Genomic DNA, 22,251 nt, shown 5'->3' with positions numbered 1-22,251 from the left:
CCACTGCCCTGTCTAATGAGGTGTACAAGACACTAGAACTCAGGCACCACAGCAGCATTCTCTAGTTATCTTAAGGTGTCTGCGAGAATGGGAGGTCTCCTCCAAATAGTATCCTGAGCACTGATCCATTACCAAACTACTCATTACTATACTTTCTTTCACTAACATTTAACACTTTCGCTGCGGCCCGGCAACGTGCGAGTGCGGGCCGGTAACACTGAAACGGCAGGTACCGCTCGGAGCCGACGCTCCTAAGCACACCTGAGCTACAGGCTGACGTCAAGACCTTGTAAGATCTGTAGGATCATGTTCTATACTGATTTAATGATGACACCTTAGATGCATTACTTCAAATAAGCTTCGACAGTACTGTGTTCATGTTTTAAAGTCTGTCTGTTGTCTCATACCTATAGGGGTCCGTCATTCAAATGTTCGTGACTTGTTGATAATTTAACAAAAAATACAATTCAAACAAGCAACAAATCCACTGCATTCAGAAAAAATTTGGATTCCAAAACGCAAATTCTTAAGAAAGAAAAAAAAAGGAAAAAGGAAACTGGATTCATTTGAAATTATATTTACTTCAAATGCGCATTTTTTAAGATTGACTCAGATAGAGGTCGTCAATTTAGTAGCATGTTTGCACCTGGTATGAGAGAATTAGCCGTCTACAGTTATGATAGACGCCCAGGGGACGCCCGGATGTGTAGAAATTAGTAAGCGAAACATACCCTACGTCGAGGCTTCTCTCGTGTTCCCCATCACTACAGTTTCGGTGCTATTAAAACAAATTTAGCGCAACAAATTCTTTCGCAAAAAGCTGAAGTGAACGCTTTACAACGCAATAAGAAATAAGTCGACTTAACACAAAAGAAAACCTAATTTTCTGAGTACTCGTGAAAAAAAGTTCTAACCTTTCACGTCATAAAAAGAAACCATTGAATGTTAAAAGTAATAAAGGAAGTTGTCTTTGGTAAACGGAATTTCCCCGATATTATCGCGTTTTTGCTACTTATGGGAGGGAAATTATACAGCAGTTCAAGCAGTATCCAGGTTTGTCTGTGCAGGTTGTACACTCGTATGGTGTATCAGTGAGCTTGCCTTGTTCCGCGCTTCCTCATAACTTGCTTCTTCCATGCAGTAGCTTCCCGGTTTTGCACAACGTGTTTTTGTGATGTTTCTTGCTCACATATCGTGGCACGTCCATTGATGGAAGGAAACCCTTTATAATTTTCATTCTGTAATCTTGCAACGTCATTTTATTTCCGGAGTATTTGTTGTACAGATACAGAGAATTTAAAACAAGCATGTCAATGACAAGAAAGAATAGTTTTTTTTGGCCAGCGGATAGTCTTTCGTTCACATAAGTAATACGATAACATCTGATCTTGTTTATCAGTCCCAGACATACACGTATTGTACCTAATAATAGGCAAAGGTTTCGTGACTATTTGCTGGCGCGCATTCGTCATTTGCTCCACAACATTTAGATGTTCTGTGGAAATGTAGGAAACATCTCGTCGATCCATCCATTTTCCAATCATAAGTCCATTAGAATACCGCGCAATTTTCTCTACCCTCCCAAGTTTTGCCGATACAACGTCTTCGGGGGTATATTTCCTATTTAATTTCATAGTATCTGTGAAAAGTGCTTTTAGGTTCAACAGAGCTGTAGCTAAATGAAAACTGTTACAATAATTGTCCAAGTAAATGTGATGACCAACATGCAGCTTTTCTGCCATCGAATGCAAAACGACCTTTTCAGCGTGATCTTTTCCCCCCATATCTCTAGTACTTCCTGCGCACACAGCGCACTTATTTATAAAACCGTCTAGGTTGTTGAGCATGTACTTCTTAATGCCATATTTATTACATTTGCTTTTATGTATTGTCTAAATGACAATCTTCCCCTCCAAAGAATCATTGATTCATCTGTTGATAAATTTCTGCTCGGGTAATACACTTGAGACATTCTCGTGTTAAAATAATCCAATATAGACCTATCTTATATAAACGATCGTCTGGTTTCGGGTTTCCTGGAAGTGGATTTTTTGCAAAATGCAGAGAGCGTAATATGATCAAATACCGGTCTCTGCTTATACTCATCGCTATTCCTCTATTCTGAAACAGCGGTTCTTTCTTCCAGTAGTCTTGTAATCGCGGATATTTAACGTTACCCATATGTAACGAAACACCCAGGAAAACTAGTAATCCGCCTATACTTAGAGGTTTCCATTTACAGACCCTAGATCCCTCTTTTATATTTTCGCTCAGAAATATGTTGACTGCATTATCGTTCGTTTCGTCAATTACAAGTTGCAACACTTCGTCTGTTACCAATAATCTGAAGAAATCCATAGGAGAACTGACAACGGGATGTATTTGCCGAACTTCTTCCTCCATAAATGGGTGATACTACATATTATGTGGTTCTTTATGTCAGGAATTACCTGGATTATCTCCGTGTGACGGGTCTGGCTCTTTTTCGTTGTCGATTTCCACACAATCGTCGTGATCCGTATAGCCAGATTTGGAACTGTCACGATACAGATTCGAAAGCTGTGTTTCCACGCTATCATCACTCTGCAATTCTTCTGCTGCCTCTAAATGACAATATCCGTTTTATGCCTCGTTCTCACTACACAGAAAATCACTGTCGTCTAGTACGAGGGCTATTCGGAAAGTAAGGTCCGATAGGTCGCGAAATGGAAACCACGGTAAAAATCAAAAATGTTTTATTTGCAACAGTTAGATACACCTTGCAGCTACTTATCTCCATAGTCGCCGACCCGACTTAGACGTGTATCGTAGCGTTGTACCAACTTTCCAATACCCTCGCTATAGAAGGCAGCCGCCAGTGCTCTCCGCCAATTCTCTACGCTGGCCTACGGCTCGTTGTCTTGTGCCGAAATGTTGTCTTCATAACCAGCGGTTCATGTGACCAGAGCTGAAACGCAGAGGGAGACAATTACGGGCTGTATTGTGGGTAATCTCACATTTCCATTTGAAAACGATGCAGGAGCATCTTCATTGCCCCTGCAGAATGCGGCTGAGAATTGTCTTGAAGAAGAAACAGCACGACAGTTATGTAATGTTAGCTGCATAGCTTCAGGAGAAATTTCTTACCAGGCCCTCGTACTTGGCGGCAGACACTATTTTCTAGACATCTTTACGCACTCACTGCGAGCTCAGAAATGAGAAGAGCGACGTGATGCTAACTGGGGTTATACTAGAGACACTACCCAACACATCTGTGCAAAGCTTTATCGGATTTTCATAGTCGTTTCCATTTCGTGACCGATCGGACCTTACTTTCCGAATAGCCCTCGTACACTAAGTAACTGTTCCTCTCTCAGTTTAACACTTTTCCTGCTCCTTTTCACATTGGAAGGTCCAGGTGTGTTCAATAACCGCCATTACGAACCAATGTATGTTCGACAACTGACCACACAAAAGAAAAGTTTACACGCTTTGATGCTAGCTTAGACGCTGCAACTAGAATAGTAATCCGACAGTGAGCGCGGACGCTTATAAGCGTCAGCCGCAGCGAAAGTGTTAATGTTGTGAACTTGCCAATACACAGAGTGACACTGCATAAACCTAGATATGCTAAATTTTGCAGAGATTCAGGTTTTGACCAGGTCACCCGGAGAATCACACCAAGCATCTTTGCTACAACTTTAATCCCTTCCATTATGGTAAATTTAGACAGTCTAGCATTTTGAAAAATGTTATGGAACTTCGTCCATACTACTGGATTAGCACAATCAACTGGGATTAGGATTTTTTTCTGTGTCAGTGCTAACTATTTCATCATTTGGGATATGACTTGGCTTGAAAGTTAAGAGTGTAGGAAATTTCGAACTCAACACAGACACCACTATAATGACAAATGGGAAGATACCACACCTCTCTTCTTCCCCTCCCCTCTTTTAAGCGTATCCTCTGATGGGAAGTGTGTATAGAGGGCCATCTACTGATTCATCTCACATTTTATTCAAACACTTTTGCATCTTTTTTAATGCTGACAGTTAATGGTAAATTTTGCACCCTTTTACCTTCAGAAACTCCAAAGCACTTGTTATTTTAAATGTACTGCACACTACATTTTACACACTAAGTTGTACTGTATAGGTCTATACTGTCATCTAAGCCAGACGTGTGAAATATTTCATAACCAAGTACTTCATTATTACACCGTCTCACCTGCTTGGCTGTATTGGAAATGTAAGGTATTTCTAGTGAGTGCAGAGTCCATGAGTCAAGAGCATGATAGCATCTTCATGAACAAAGCAGAAAGCCCCCACTGAGCAACCCAACATTACAGTTAACCTTTAGTGGAGTCTGCACAAAATTCGTTTTTATGCCAAACATAAGCAGCAACAAGGAGTAACACTAATTGTCACAGACTCTTACAAAGTCTTGCATCCTGACATAAGGTTTCCTTCTCCAATGATGCCAGCTCTCAAATCTTTCAGTTCAGCAAGAAGCCAATTTCTCACTTTATTACAAAAATACAAATTTTTATGTGCTATACTGTTGTGTTTACTGCTGCACACTGGCAGCCTCATGGATGTGTGTTTAATACTGATGTATGAGCAGCAGCTTGTCATTTCCATCAAATGTCAGACTGGTATATAGAAACAAGCCAAAGAATGTGTGCATTTTGTTAGGTTAGGGGGTTATCTAGGGATAAAGAAATTAATAATGCCGGGAGTATTCATTCAGGGGTCTTATATAACTGTTGTATGTCTAGCAGCTTATTTCTAAAGTATTTTTAGGCAACAATTCAAGTACAGTCATGATAGAATACACTTCAGAATATGCTTGGTTGTATTTGAGGAGAATGCAGGTGGATGCCACCCCCACTATTTTGATTGGGTACACTGTATTAACGTTTTCTCACTGCAGTACCTCAGTTTCATTATCCTCATTCTGTTATTCTCAATGCTTTTTTGTAACACGTAGAACATTAGCTATGACTTCAATCTAGCATTGTTAAATCACCCACACAATGAGAAAAATGTAGCAATGAATATGAGGTACATGTCATCAGGCATATGTCAAGTTACTGCACAATGTCATTTTAGATACATTTCAACAAAGGGCAACTAATCAATGGGAGAATTGATACATGGCAGACAATGGGACAACCGATAGTCACGTGTACTCTTCTTCCCTAGTATACGGGAGTGGATGAACAAATACATAAATCCAATACATGGAATTATGCACTTTCTCAAGTTCCATGACCCACATCCTGTTCATCTCCACAGGTCTGGCCTAAAACAGACACTTCTGCCTGTTGTGAGAATGGCACACCTGAACACTTATCTACTATGCCTTGGGGCAAGAGTTTAGGCACCCAGGATGTAGAACAGTTAATACGCAGACAAGCTGACTGACTCCTAGATGAAGTATCTTGAGCACTACATGCAGCATACGAACAGGAGTGACCATATGCTAGAATATGACTGGCTCCATATCAGACTAATCAGCAGTACATAGTGTACAACACAAAAGCACATTGAATCTGATGCTATATCCCACACAAAGTGGAGATAAATATACGAACAAAGCAAAAGCACTCAATGTTTCTACAACACTAAAATCAGTCAGATAATTTAACTATGTAGCTCTTTTTTATACCATTTTGCAACACACAATACATGAAGATTTGACATTTCTTTCGCTGCCTCAGGTGAAGGCTTTAAGTTTTCCCGAGCTCTTCCACCTGACAGATTACCAACATTTAAAATTGACTGCCAATGTTCACTGTTAGTTTGGAAACTTTAATGCATTCATTAATTAGGTTTCAATTTAAGTATCATCACTGTCAAGACAACAGATGTAACCACACACTCAGAAGGTATAATGGAAGGGACCATCACATATCTAAGCCAGAATGCCAACTCATTTCTTCTATTAAACAATTTCAAATTTAAGTACAGCCACAACCTATTGTGTATCTTATCAAAGCTAGCAACAAGTTTTGTTTAAACTGTGTATATGGATTTGTACTTCAGAATTTGTTTTATCCGTTTTGTAAAATTGTAAACAAATGTACTAATAAAGCTGATTTGTACAACATGCATAAAATCACAATGTATGACATATGTAACAGGCAGCATGTCTACTCGAGATGTTAAGAGATGTGTACCATGTTCACAGAAATTTAACAAAACTCTTCTTCCTCCCACTGATGACGCAAATTAACTCTTCTGAAATCAAGACAGTAAAAACCATTTCCCACTACCTTGTGTTGAAATTGCATTCAATGATGCAACACCTCTTATCCACTAATGTGGCAGTGTGAAGCAGACAGTATACCTATTACTTTGTCATTGTCACCTTTGGTTTGTATGTTCACAGTCCCGTTAGGAACTTTTATGTTATGGCACATCCAGCTTAATTATTGCAGCTCAGTTTTGTTCTTAGTGAAGTTGCAGATGCAATGAGCAGTTCTACTGACTTCTACAGTTCTACAAATTACTTTTCTATTTGAAAGCCTGGCATATTACATTAAGTGATAGGTGTGCAAGTTGTGGTAATAATTTAAGGGTAGATTTTCAGCATAGTAGATTGCTTCAGTAGATAGATTTCCAGAGTTTCAACAACAGGCAATGATCCATGTGGCATGAAAGAATGAAACAAAACAGACATCTACGTCATATACAAATAGTTTCAACACAGGTATTTGATGTTAAAGCAAGTTATGTGTAGTAATTCCTTGTTATTTGTAGTTCTAAAACATCTGTCTGAATTTTAGTACATAGACTATGATGAAAGGAGTTTTTACTGCCTAAGGAATGTAAGCTGGGATGTTCAATGTGTACAGATGTGCAGAGTATACAAGTGAGCAATGACAAGGGAAGTACATTTCTAATGAATGGGGTATTATTTTGGTGCCCATTTTGTGAAAGTTAACAAGCTCTGTTAACAGAAAAAATTCTTAAATATAGCAATTCAAGCCCACTTAAGCAGGCAAGGAGAAAATTTTCTGGAAAACCTGTAAGCTGACATTTTTGGAAGAAGTAGGAAAATGTTTTGCAAAGCACATTTTATAACAAAGAAGAAACCATATTTAGACTTCCATGAGCTTTTGGATTTGCAAATTGAGAATAGTCTCCACATGGACAAAATGATTCCCAGTAAGTTCAATTGTGCCAAAATCAAGGACTGCATTGTAGACACTAAGGAAGCATCTCTTCATCTAACACCAACAAAATGTATGAGTCTACATTTGGGACTTTGCAATAACTTAATAGTGTATTTAAGGTCAAATTGGTGACTAATGTCAATACCTTTGGCTTGGGTATCATTGACAAACACATGCAGAAACAGAAAAAGAACTTTCATAATGTGTCATAGCATGGTTTTTCAAGTTATCTGAATGATTGGAGCATACAGTGATAGTGCTGATGTTACAGAGGAATTCAGTTCTTTCAGAGTAACTGAAGATCAGGTACAAAACCAATTCGTATGGCAGTATCTGTGCTACCGAATTTTAATTAGCAGTTGCCGATGAAATTTAGGAGATTCCTGTTGCAAACCAAGCTTTTTTAGTAAGCAGTATGCATTGTGCAAACAATCTCCAAAGAACCTTAACTGTCATTGTTGGCTACAAGTTAAGTAAACATAACTTAAGCATTCTTAGTGCACTGTGTGGCCTCAAGCTTTGGAGCAGTGCAAACAGTGTGACATCCTGCCAGGCTCTCAATGCTCATTTTTGTTGGTGTTTTACTGATCAGTCTACAAAATCAAATGTAAGCAAGGGCTGAAAGGACTGTAGGACACTATCAAGCCTCAAGTTTGTGTGCAACGTCAATAAGAGTCACTGAACAATTTAAGGAAATGCCAAGTGCTTGCATGAATTAAAGCTATTCCAAAAGGGAATTTCAAAGACATGTCACTGGTTCCCAGAAGGTAATCAAGACCACCCAGATTAATAGCAAACAGTTTTATCAGAGCATTAGTGAATTTTTGGTGAAGCCTAATTTCAAGTGACAGTTCAAATTCATGTACAAGTGATTGTGGACACTGAAAATCAGCCCTGACGCTTTACACACACAAGGGGAACACTAAGAAAAATGTTTACTCTTTCATTCTTTACCAAATGTAGTAAGAAGGTTTAATGCACTATGTTGTCAACAGGAGAGAACATTCCTGAAACAAGTGTGTTGGCACACTCCCACTGAGCACACTGGACAGACAGAGGCTTCATGCCTGATTAATTATGACATTGTGGAATTTACTTTCTACCTCTTGATTAATCTTCGAGACATCTGCTGCATCTCTGTAAACAGAAGGGTAGCCTCAAAGTAAGAATCTTAGTAAGGATCAAAACTTGCATGCCTGCCGAGAACAGTGAATGCAGTGTGCAGCTGTCTCAGTGATACTTAAACATGCCTTCTTTATGTCAAATTCAACACTGGTAGTGATGGTTGTTAAATGCTCACTGGCATGAATATTTACATATGACCTCAAGTTCAGCAGAGTAACACTAAAAACTGTACATTACCTTGTGCATTCAGACATTTAATGCAAAAATCAATCTTACTTTTTAAAATAAGCCCACATTCTTAAGTAACAGGATATTGCTGAATGATCAGATGCACAACAAACAAAATTAAACGCTTTCAGTATTTTCATGTGCTGGAAGTCAAACCACTTGAAGTTGCTGTGGAAACTTACCTATTCATTTGATATAATGCACAAAAGCATCAAACTTCTGTGAAGCCTTCTACTAAAATACATTTTCAAATGTTTGTCATGTAAAAGTAAACAATGTGATACTCAAAATACTAGGGCAACCACAATGAAAATTGCATGTACACAATTTTTTTTTTGTAACATAGGAATGGGAAGTGAAACATTTAAGTAATAAGCCCCAGTAAGATCAAATTACTTTATATTTCAATTAACATTTATAAACATTTCTCCACTGGAATGACGACCATGCAGACACAGCTAATCAACTTCCAAATATAAATACACTGTACAGCAGATCTTATCACTCAGCTGACAGATGAAGGCACAAAATCAGTTTTAACAAAATATGTGCATCTATTTTCAATGAAAAATACTGAATCTTTGATTAATTGTGGCAATACAATGAAGCATACACATTTGATGGTAAAAGAAGAGTTACACACCTCACTAAATAAATGATTCCTACATACAAGGCTTATTACATAGCATATCACTCTGAACATCTTCAGAACTTATACACCCAAGGTTTCAGTAATACACCCAATAGTGGATCCACAGAATGCATTCACACCACAGGAAGTTTATTACGGCATAAGCGAAATGAAAAATGTTCGATACATTTTAAAGCCTACAGCAACGCTGACAAATCTGCAGTCACATCACGGACAACGTCACTTAATAACCCAAAAGGTCAGAATATTCTAACTATGTTACAGTGCTTAAATAAACTCTTCCGCAGCCTAAGTACAGTTTAACCTTATGGGAAATACAGTCCTGACAAACCATTCTGAGCTATTTTTGATATAGCTCCAAAGGCTTTCATTTTTAAGTAAACTAGTTCCCATTCGTCAAAATTCAGAATAAAAATGCATTCTTTTCAGTCACGCACAATAACATTACTTTCAGCACAAAGCAGTTACATTACTCTACAACAATATATTCGAGTGAAATCGTGAAGTTATTCAACTCACAGTAGCGTGACTAAGTAACGTCTGTAGAAAAATGCTAGAGCTCAAGAGGTACAGCCACAGCCACACTTGCGGAGGACACCCATGTGATTCGGCACTATATTGAGGCATACTTTTGTAAATATTCTGAAATACGTGTGACATTCACTGGTCATTTATCAATTTTCTATTTGTCAATAAATACAGCTACAACAAAATCTGAGTAAAAATGAAGGCTACCAGCAATCTGAAGTACAGGATCCTCTGGTCCAGTCTTTACAGCAGTAATACGAATCACTATCTGTGACATTACTATCTCACCGTAACAGTTTTTCGCACACCACTGCCGTTCTATAGCCCCACAGAATCTCCACGGTGTCCTCTTACAATACGCAGGGTGGCAAACGTGTGGCTCTGACAACCCGTTACAGGAGTTTAGAAGTATTGAGGAACTGTAAAAGAAATGTTCTGTTAGAACAGATGGGTACAGACATTTTCAGGCCAAAGAGACATTCCACACATCCTCACGTCCAGCACAAACACTAGACGGTAATCTGAATACGGGAATCTACAGAGCTTATTGTGAAACTTTCAAACACAGCTATTACAAAACTAACACTTTGTCTACAAACCTAGATTTGCCAGTAGATGCACTTTCGAGAAGAGCTGTCGAACTAAATAGCACAATGAAAACTTTGTGGGGAAAGTAAAAGTTTTGGAATTTTAAAGCTCTAAAGCTCCGACACGTATTTCCAGGGTGGAGCAGGTCTCCACGACACTTCACTGCACAGCGTCAGTACGCGCAATCTTTACAGCTCACGTCCAGCTTCTTCATGGCTACACATACACCTTGTACTTACACAACTCTTTGGAGAGCGTTCGAGTAGGCAGAAAACGGCCACTAGCACTGGCGGAGATAAGACTCACTAACCGCGTCCCGCCGCACCGCGCACGCCCCCCTAAACACACACACACACACACACACACACACACACACACACACACACACACACACACACACACACAGTTTGTAAACACAGCCTTTTTTCTCATGACAGGAAACGACTAGATTAAAAAACGACACGGTGGCTCCGGTGCGGGCGGAGACGTGGCGATGGTGTTCAGGCGACGCACGCGGGCTTGTGGCGGCTCCAGGGCGGCTCTGCGGCTGCCGGCGCGGACGACGGTGCGGCGGCGATGGCGGCAGTGGGGGCGGGGGCGCTTGCGGGGGCGGCTTGCTCCTGTGCCGGCTCCACAGCCAGCCCCGCGGCGGCGCCCGCCTCCGGCGTCTTGGCGGCGGCAGCCGGCGACGACCGCTGACTCAGGCACTGCTCCAACTCCACCAGCTGGCCCATGAAGTTGAGGTTGGGCGAGATGATGGGCCGGGCCGACTTTACCAGCTTGTACGCGTCCACCATGCTCAGCAGCTTGTGCTTCATGATGTAGGCGATGGCGATGGTGGCGGAGCGCGAGATGCCGGCTTGGCAGTGTACCAGCACGCTCGTGCCCGTCTTGCGCGCCTCCTCTGCAACAGTATTATGTTCCTCACAACGTGCACTATCAATTTCAAAACGTCAAATCGTCAGACCGCAAGTTGCGTGCATGTACCTGAGAGTGAACGAGTGCTATGTTTAATACATCTACATGATGACTCTGCAATTCACATTTAAGTGCTTGGCAGAGGGTTCATCGAACCACAATCATACTATCTCTATACCAATCCACTCTATAACAGCGCACGGGAAAAACGAACACGTAAACCTTTCTGTTCGAGCTCTGATTTCTCTTATTTTATTTTGATGATCATTCCTACCTATGTAGGTTGGGCTCAACAAAATACAGGGTGATCAAAAAGTCAGTATAAATTTGAGAACTTAATGAACCACGGAATAATGTAGATAGAGAGGTAAAAATTGACACATGCTTGGAATGACATGGGGTTTTATTAGAACCAAAAAAGTTTACAAAATGTCCGACAGATGGCGCTGGACAGCAAAACTTCAGTAACTGCTACCGCGACGGCTGAGAGGTACGCCGATATGTTACAGAATCTCATTATTCCCAGCCTGGCTGATAAACACCTGCTGGAACGACGATGTTCATGCAGGATGGCGCTCCACCCCATATTGCTAGACGCGTGAAAGATCTCTTGCGTGCGTCGTTTGGTGGTGATCGTGTGCTCAGCCGCCACTTTCGTCGTGCTTGGCCTCCCAGGTCCCCAGACCTCAGTCCGTGCGATTATTAGCTTTGGGGTTACCTGAAGTCTCAAGTGTATCGTGATCGACCGACATCTCTAGGGATGCTAAAAGACAACATCCGATGCCACTGCATCACCATCACTCCGGACATGCTTTACAGTGCTGTTCACAACATTATTCCTGGACTACAGCTTTTGTTGAGGAATGATGGACATATTGGGCATTTCCTGTAAAGAACATAATGTTTGCTTTGTCTTACTTTGTTATGATAATTATTGGTATTCTGATCAGATGAAGCGCCATCTATCGGACATTTTTGAACTTTTGTATTTTTTGGTTCTAATAAAACCCCACGTCATTCCAAGCATGTGTCAATTTGTACCTCTCTGTCTACATTATTCCGTGATTTCTTCAGTTTTCAAATTTATACTGACTTCTTGATCACCCGGTATTTTCGCATTCTGAAGAGAAAGTTGGTGACTGAAATTTCGTAAATAGACCTCGCCGCGACGAAACACGTCTTTGCTTTAGTGACTTCCAACCCAACTCGCGTATCATATCTGCCACACTCTCTCCCCTATTACGTGATAATACAAAACGAGCTGCCTTTTTTTGCACCCTTTCGATGTCCTCCCTCAAACCCTCCTGGTAAGGATCCCACACCGCGCAGCAGTATTCTAACAGAGGACGAACGAGTAGTGTAAGCTGTCTCTTTAGTGGACTTGTTGCATCTTCTAACAAGGGAACCTCCCCATCGCACCCCCCCTCAGACTTCGTTATAAGTTGGCACAGTGAAGAGGCCTTGAAAAACTGAACACAGATCAATCGAGAAAACAGGAAGAAGTTGTGTGGAACTATGAAAAAAATAAGCAAAATATACAAACTGAATAGCCCATGTGCAACATATGCAACATCAAGTACAACGTGAGCTCAGAAGCGCTGTGGTCCCGTGGTTAGCCTGAGCAGCTGCGGAACGAGAGGTCCTCGGTTCAAATCTACCCTCAACCGAAAAATTTATTTTCGGACAATTATTATCTGTCCGTCCGATGCGAGGTAACTGCGCCGTAGTATGGGGACGCTACACCTAAAACATCGAAACACACGAAGTCAGTCGATTACAGCGTACGGAAGAAAGTATTCCTGCTAACGAGGCTCCCTGGCTGGCAGTTGACTGTTCGCTACTTTGGACGAGAGTGCATTAAATACGTGAGATTTATTCCGTGGGCAATATGAATCCAGCAAATATAGCTCGCGACTTCAATAACAATCGCACGGTTTTGCGGTGCGGTCGCAAAACACACACACAAAACTTATTACAGTGAACAGAGACGTCAATGAACGGACAGACCATAACTTTGTGAAAATAAAGAAAAAACTTTTTACTCGAGGGTAGACTTTAACCAAGGACCTCTCGTCCCGCAGCTGCTCACGCTAACCACGGGACCACGGCGCTCCTTAGTTCACACTATCCATGATGTTGCCTATCTGGCGCATGGACTACTCAGTTCGTATATTTTTGCTTATTTTTTTCATAGTTCTACACAACTTCTTCCTGTTTTCTGGATTGATCTGCGTTCAGTTTTTCAAGGCCTATCCACTGTGCCAACTTATAACTAAATCTGTGGGGGGTGCGATGGGGAGGTTTCCTTGTAAGTGTCCCGTCAATGAAACGCAACCTTTGGCTCGCCTTCCCCACAATATTATCTGTGTGGTCTTTCGAACTGAAGTTGTTCGTAATTTTAACACCCAGGTACTTAGTTGAATTGACAGCCTTGAGAATTTTATTATTTATCGAGTAATCGAATTCCAACGGATTTCTTTTGGAACTCATGTGGATCACCTCACACTTTTCGTTATTTAGCGTAAACTGCCACCTGCCACACAATACAGCAATCTTTATAAATCGCTTTGCAACTGATACTGGTCTTCGGATGAATAGGTGGCAGCGACAGTTTTCTGCGTGTTTAAATCTTTATAGGGAAAATCAGAAGCAGGAAACCAGTAGCCCGATGTGGCCCTAATGAAGTTTTCCTCTACTTCATACCAAAAAAAATCAGCAAGTTTGAAGTCAGCGAAAAAAGTACTTCTTGGAGTAACTGTTTCCAACTTAAGCTACCACCGCTATGAAGTTGATATCGTAGAGGGCTCCCTCGACAAAACTCGTGGCACGTTCTGAAAGACTGCCGGACCACCTTCCGGTCGGTAGTCTCACGACAACGTCTAGGCTACTCTGAGAATTTTGCTACATTCTACATTCCATCACCATGTAACGTCAAGTTCGATTTTTACTCTACCCTGTGTGGCGTGCCTAATGATCGGGTCTTTTCCACATGTGTAGAAAAATTTAACCGAACGCGACTTTTGATTGCAACCAGTTAATTTACGCTAGCGATTTCTATAGGAACCTTTAGTAACTGAATTTATTTAAATTGGTTGACATGTGAGAAAATATTTTCAGAATGTAAATTATTTCCCAGTCCTCTGGCACAGCAGAACTTATGATTACAACTCCTTAGGCACATTAAATTCTCTATAGCAATACAAAGCTAAGGCCGGTATTAGACTATCAAATTTGTTTGTCAAAGATGTGATCAAATATTCCGTCAAATATATTTGACAAAGTTCTTTGACGTAGCGCTAGAAGGGGTATTACACTTATTTTTCGTCAAAGTTCAAGATGTCTGACAACTTATTAACCGCTGCAGTTGCTTGTACCACAACTGCACTGTGTGCGCATGCCGAAGAGAAAGGGGGGGGGGGGGAGGACATACCTGGGTGAAGCCGTGGGTTTTACGACGACACGATAAAAGCATTCAACAGAACTTGTTACGTGAGCTTATAGTGGCGGACGTCAAGTAGTACATCAATTACTTAAGAATGTATGAGCATACATTTCTGTATGTGCTCAATGAAGTGTATCCTCGTATCACAAGGAATATTCACTTAAGAACTGCCAAATCTGCAGAAGAGGCTCACTGCAACATTACAGGAGAGGGTTAGGTTAGTGTACGTTAGGTCTCCAATCTTCGTAGTCTATTTTCGTATTCAGCGTGCCTCACGTTGTAAAGCGCCTCATCAGCTTCATACATCTCTTAATTTTGTAGTTGTCGGCACACCAATTTTATATACCGGCAATGTTTATAAAAACACTACAGACGACAGAATGCAGCGATGTTAGCGCTCCATGTGGTAACATGTCACACTGCAGTGAACAGAAGACAAGCGACTTTGATCAAATCTACAGCGAGGCCCTAGATTTGATCAAATATTGGACGACATTTGACAAAGTTCCTTATTACACCATCAAATAACTTTGAGAAAGATATTGGACAAAGATATTTGACAAATTTGATAGTGTAATACCGACCTAAGGCGCAATTTACGGGTGAAGCACTTAAAAATATAGTATTCGTGCAATTATGAAGTGTTTCCGAAATATCGCGCAAGTACGTCAATCCATGTAGACTACGTGCTTGCGGCCTCCAACTCGGCGGGAGTTACATGAGAATGTGACTCCGTTCGCTATCGGCCCACACATTCGGTGTAGCGAGTGACAGCAGTGCGCAGGCGCGGCGCAGCTGGCCGGAAGCGGTTGGCTGTGAGTCATTCACTGCCTCGTCCTCGCTGCCCATGCGTACATCTCACACGAGGATGTGCTGGGAAAACTAACACTGCGTGCGCCACATCCAATTTCAGTAAGACGCGAAGAATTCGCCACACACTAATGACATTAGTAAATACGAGAATAGTTTCGTTTTATGCCATGTATAGCACGACGAACTCTTAGTACTGTAAAATGGAAATCAATTTCTGAAACGCGTCAGACTACGCATAAAAACGTTAACTGGTGCAGTTCTCGTACTTTAATCGACAGTCACAAGCTTTCCAAAGACATAGCTTATGACGGATGAGAACCTCCGAACAGAGCTAATTTGACAGCCGCAGCCAATTCGCTTCCAAAGCTATTGTCTATAAGGAAATACCGTCGCCGGACGATTTACAGGAATGCGAAACAACTTCGTTGTCTGTTCAGAGATCACGAGCATTCCGTCTGTAATAGGATCATTTCCTGGGGGAGAACTTGCGTCAAAACCAACCCACAGATGCGAAGTAGTTTTACCATTCTATTATCTGATATGGTGAACACTAACATAATAGGATTGTTGTTAAGCTACTGAAATCAAATACCTCAGAGGTGAAGAGCGCCAACTTCTATGTATTGGGGTAACATGTGGAATAGGAAAAGCGAATGCTCGACTCAGCGATCCTGAGGAAGTGCTACATTTTTAACGGTGCTGCAAGTAAGTTGTGTGATCTGGAGTTACTGCCCTATTGTTTCAAGTACTTATCAAGTAGGAATCAGACTATCAGCGATATCCTGCTACGATAGTAGCAGGCTAGTAACCGACCATACGAAATTAACAGTGTTCAGGGCGATACAGTTATCTTAATTCAAAGCAGTTAACGTAACAGATTTTCTGCCATAAATTTGTGTTGCTCATAGGAACAGATTATGGCGCGTACTGAGTTACTTCGCCATAGCTCCACCCGCGAATTGGTACCAAATGCCTTCCGTCGTGCGCTAGTGACCTGTAGAAATGTGAGTGCTGAAATGCAAACCTTGTTTAGGTTGTAACATCTCCAATGAGTGAAGAATTTAGTCAATCATGTGACCGTTTCATTCAGACTTAATACAAGCAAATCTTAGCTGCTGAAGTGAGATTCTACCGCCGCATTTAATTCACGACAAAACACTGAGAACATAAATACTTCACGTATCACAGAGCTAGGCGCAATGCCTGTTACTTCCACAACTAGTTTAAGAAATCGAGGTTGTTTTGCGATCAGAAAATCCAGAGACCGCAACGATCAAAAGAAAGCAGTAACATGAAAGCGAATGTTTCTTAAACTCGCTATCTTAATATAGGCAATGTCTGGCAGTGATTGCTGTCTATGGAAGTTAGCTCACTTCTCCAATTCTAGAAACTAACATTTCTACCTTGCACTCAGCCCACATGTATTCCGGTGAAGTTTTTTATACAGTTTTTATATGTTTGCCACCGTCAGCTAAGTTAACTTCCACTTTTTCGACAGTTAATCAGTAACTATGCAAACTCTTCTCACCTTCCACCCTGTCACATTATTTCTTCCCCTTGAACAGTGACAATTATACCGACTGAACGTAAACCGTCTGGAGAGCGCAGTGGCAATCGGAACCAGCCTGTGTGTTCTAGTAAGAATAGCTTGCACAAGACCTGATTAACTCTACGGAAGAGACACCGATAACTAAGCTACTTTCAGCAACATACACGCCCAGTGCAGTAAAGTCCGCCTCTTTCTATGAAGGAAAAAAAACTAAACTGCAGTCTGGCGTACAACAAACCGGCTTGCACGTCACTTATTCGCGAAATGGCTACGCCTCCATTCAAGACGCAGTTTTCTTAGTTTTATCAACTCAAGAATTTGGCTACACACACACACACACACACACACACACACACACACACACACATATACATATATATACATATATATACATATATATATATATACATATATATATATATATATATATATATATATATATATATATATATATATATATTACTGCCGGACAAAAACGGGTATGTAAATAATTAGAGCTGCAATTTTTTGTGACAGAAGGGCTAATGAAGAGCGTTAGTGGTGTTAGTGTTCTTACCAGGCCTGGTACAGCAGTTAAGGGACAGAAACAACGTCGCTAGGGTGAGTGATCTCTGAACCACACGGAGATGCCGCGTACCAGTGCCCAGTATTTGGATTGTGGATCTCCATTTGGCCAGCCGAGACCAAGTAACACAACAGATAAAGTGGGCCATCCTAACCTGGGGATTTGAGAACAGCAGTAGCTGAACGTCGGAATTACTGTCCAATGTACAAGATGTCATTAACAAGAATGGCTGTTATGGTGCCGTGACAGTAAATCGTGGACTGCTGGTGAATGGCATCGCATTGTGTTCAGTGTAATTGCTATGTTAGTCATTCACGGTAGTGCAAAACCGCGAGTAGTGGCGACCTATGGGAAAGTATTTTTCCTGTAATCTGGAGAAGCACGGCTGTTATCTCGCGAGGTCACGCCATGGGAAGTCATTGCGTATGACTTCAGGTCATGGCTGGAACTCAGGCACGACGCTACACCACCGACAGCCTGCGTCCTTGTGTGTTCTCCCTCATGAGACAGGGGTGGTGCCACCTCAAGAGGAAAATTCTCGTCCAGAAGTAACATCTCTTATGAACTGTCTCGTGATTAAGAACTATCATGACCAGCAAAATCCCCACGTCTAACGCCGACAAAACGTATGGGCCCAGCACCCAAATATGAATGACCAGTTACGAAGTGGAAACGCTTGCCTCAGGGGAGAGAACGGCTTTACGAGACCCTTCGCAGCTGAATCAGTGCAGGCACTGGTCACAGAGGATGCAATGTCATACTAACAAATGGTTCATATTGCCAAATTCTTCGTGAACTATTCTGTCGCAATCTAAGAGCACATACCCTCTTCTGGGTGCTTCACTACAGCATATCACGCTGGAAATGTAGTTTCGCTTTTATCTTTCAGCCAACGTAATACTGAGACAATTTACGTTCTGTGTGTGGAAAGCTTTGGACCAGGGCCTGGGGTAAACGCACTCGCCAGGATGCCACAACCATTTGCATACAAAGCCCAGCGGATCGCGTCAGCAGTGTGTGCTATTTGTGAGACTGGTCTTACGCGTGGAGCTCTACTGCCTCTAACCGTAGCGTAGCTTCTTAAGGAAATTAAGGTTATAAATCTTACTGCGTTTTGCAGGTGTTATGCAAACTTTCAACACTCTTACTAGCACGCAGGCGAGCAATAATATGGTTGCAGTGCTCCGATAGGGGTGCAAGTACGAAGAGGTACGAAATCTTGTCAGCGTAAGACTTCTGCAGATAATATGAACTGGCATAGAACGAAAACAGTGCACTAAGATCCACGTGGCTCTAGACGCCGTTCTTTCCACGACTTCGACCAAACCCTTGTAGGACACTAACTGAAAATTTACACCTCATTTTAGCGAGTCCATAATTTGTAGCTGCCCAATACTTTCGAATCATTTTGCTCATCAGCGTTTGTGACTTATTAAAATTATCCGTCAAGGTCAAACGGCACGCAATTCTCACGCCACGAATTACATGTTACGTGACCAGACGCTCATATGTACCTATATTGAACTTACAAATTAACTGCAATGGAGGGCAGTAACCGAAGGCGAATGTCAGGACGAAGCTTCTGTAATTTTGACATCTCAGGAGCTGAAACATTTATGACAAAATGCGTAACAGCGTGTATAACGCAAAGGAATTCAATAATTACTTGCTAGGTTTCCGGACGTGTGCGGCACCAGATCACTATGCACAGGCCGCACGAATCCCGTAGATTACGGGACAGTGGCTTGAGGGCGCCACATGTTCCTTTGGGTCCAGGTCGAGCTACTTTCGTGGGCGAAACGATTATTTCACTATTGTTCACAGTGTGGGATAGCGATGGCATCAGTTAACTGAGCGATAATTCAACAGGCAATGGTGGTGGCCTAAATCATGTTTTCCACTCACCAACAAACTACTGCTCAGCGGTCCATAGAGTATTATTCCGCATGCAGCTTGTCCGCTAAACCTGTTTTGACGTTATCTACCGTCTGTGCTGGGATTATTCCTTTCCATTTCACGTCTGGTCAACCGCAGAGGACGAGCGTATTTTCAAACGGAACATACCTACGACAGCGCCCGGGTTCGTAACTCTTACACGAGCACTCTTTACACTGAGTATCATGTTTTACGTGACTGGATTAATGCATAATTCCCTCGCTTAATTCATTAATTTTTATATACTTCATTTCCATTTACTGTTTTCGTAATTTAAAAGACGTTGGAAATTTGGTTAAGAAAGCCTGTTCTTACAAGGGAAGACATTCCGAGTAATAGGTCTCCACAACCTTTTGAAACTTTTAATTATTGTGACTCATTACAATATGCGAGCCTTATCCAACCCCTATTACGGCAACCTATGCGACATCTTACTAAGCATGTTCAGATTGATGGTCGACAGCTGCCATGTACAACCTTCGTTGAAGACAGCAATCATTTCATACTTTCACATTTTCCGTGCAGTCTAGCTCCACCATAGTCGCCAGGTCTTCGTTACACGAAGTTTATTTTCCCTAAAAGATAAATGTCGACCTGGAGGTTTATTTGAGCAGCATAGTGTTTCAACAGGCACGGTAGGGTACTGTTGCCCTCCTCTGACCTTTGAACTGACTGAACCGGCTGGTTATGAAGGGACCTTCAGTTTAAGGTAGATTCCGAAACATGGTTTAGCTCAGCATTTCTCACATTAATGTTGCTACATGTGTAAAAAGTGGGAAAAGAATTGTACGACCGACACGGGATCGAACAGTAGACCAATTTATTGTCTGACTACCACTGCGGTGGATTAAGTCATGTCGGCTCGACCGACAGGTATGGTACACGTCCGCCAATGAACTCTTCGGAAAAATGTTACGAAGAGATTTTGCGCTAAACTTCTCCAGCCGCCGTACAAGCATCTTTAATTTCTCTTATAGGTCTGCATAGATACTGCACCAGTGGCCATTCCACCAAGTCTGATCTCAGTCTAGGTTCGTCACTAATTGTACTATAATCCATCTAAATGGCTCTGAGCACTATGGGACTTAACATCTGTGGTCATCAGTCCCGTAGAACTTAGAACTACTTAAACCTAACTAACCTAAGGACATCACACACATCCATGCCCGAGGCAGGATTCGAACCAGCGACCGTAGCAGTCGCGCGGTTCCGGACTGAGTGCCTAGAACCGTGAGACCACCGCGGCCGGCCTATAATCCATCTACTCCATCGTAGAAGTGGAAAGCATCGCTGTGATACATTTACACACGCTCCTATCGCATCACATTGAACGTTTGGCGTGGCGTGGAAAAGCCGCGTGCCGTTGGCTCCATCAGTTCACAAACGGCCGACAGCAAGGTGCTCTAGTTGCAGATGCTAGTGTCAGCCGGGCACCAGTTCTGATAACTGGCATTAACTGCCTTTCCACTTTCTCGACGACAAGACAGAACATCCGCGTGACCACGTTTACTATTGTAATTTCCACTTGATAACTGGCAGGCACTGTTCTAACGCATCTATCACATTTTTCTGTTGCCCGAGCAGCCACGATGCTGTTTAAACCAGATGTGACCTGCCGTAGGCGCTCTGCTCTATTTCATCTGAGTACGTTCGAACGCGCGTTCAGGTTATCTGACGTACGTAATATTGTTCCTCGCGTTCCCATCGTCTCCGTGAAGTACCTTTTCCACTCTGACCTCAGTAGCATGTTTCTGTTCGAATTCGAGACTCGTCCTAAAAATTGGGGCCTTAAACATTGGAATCACCGAGTTTTTGCGCGTCACGGTTTATCACTTCGCCCGCTGCTTCACTATAGTCCTGCATGTAGCTTATCCGCTGAATACCCACTGTCGGTCGGTAGTATAATATTAATTCTCTGCTTGTGTGACTGGTCAAAACGGTGACTAGTTTACGCAGAAAGTTACTGTCTAAGTGCAGAGGAAGCCAATAAATACTATGAAACTGTTCAACATGTCATGAAAAATTTTACAGCTTGGAATGAAACGAAACAACTCACTAACAAACGACAAACTGAAAAAAATTAGGATCTCCTTTGTCTCATGAAGTCTATGGAAAGCTAATTTTCCATAACTCGTTCTTTGGCGGCAGTATTTTTGTTTTCCATAATTTGCTCCTCACAATGGCATCGCCTGCAGCAGACAACCACATACTCTATGGGAAACACTGTTGTACTACTACTGACCATGCTGAGAGCCTGACGTTTGTAAAATCTGGCATTGCATACACCCGGAGAGTTGCCGATTTCGTTCATCTTTAGTATGATTTTAGTACATACAAATGTGTTAATACGGTATGTATCAGAAGTGTTTTCGGAAACTAGATGCTCGAAAACTAGGTTCAATTTCTTCCTTCCACTCTTTGTTACTGTTATGGACAAAATTACTTTTATCATGTTAGGCCGTGGGTCATGTGATGTACAGGTAAGCAAGAAATTACAGCTATTCTTAGAAACTACTGCAGAGCACACTGGTAGATGAACAGCCAATAATGAAAATGTGAACGTAATCTCCTTGTGAGCTACAGCCAGCAACACTGACGCTGGATGAAAGAGTAAAAGGGGCCTTAGTTTCCATTACTTTCGCAAACACAGCGGCGAGTGGTGTTCAGGTAACAACCACAGGTGACTAACAATTCGATTTAGTTATCCGCATTAGATACTATCGTCATAATTACTGCACACGTAGAAACG

General features: G+C 41.8%; 1 protein-coding gene across 1 annotated transcript in view; it reads right to left on the bottom strand.

The window, feature by feature from the left end:
* Nucleotides 1-8,894: 8,894 nt before the first annotated feature.
* The window catches only part of LOC126248100 (dual specificity protein phosphatase 10), a 228,907-nt gene continuing 215,550 nt past the window's right edge, over nt 8,895-22,251 (bottom strand). The window contains exon 5 of the mRNA XM_049948771.1: nt 8,895-11,184. Coding sequence (XP_049804728.1) covers nt 10,781-11,184 — 404 coding nt within the window. The 3' untranslated portion in view covers nt 8,895-10,780. The remainder of the gene's footprint in view (nt 11,185-22,251) is intronic.

This window comes from Schistocerca nitens, chromosome 3, assembly GCF_023898315.1.
Source record: "Schistocerca nitens isolate TAMUIC-IGC-003100 chromosome 3, iqSchNite1.1, whole genome shotgun sequence".
In the NCBI taxonomy this organism is placed as follows: Eukaryota; Metazoa; Arthropoda; class Insecta; order Orthoptera; family Acrididae; genus Schistocerca; species Schistocerca nitens.
Note: the sequence above shows the minus strand (reverse complement) of the source record. Positions and strands in the feature narration are given on the sequence as shown.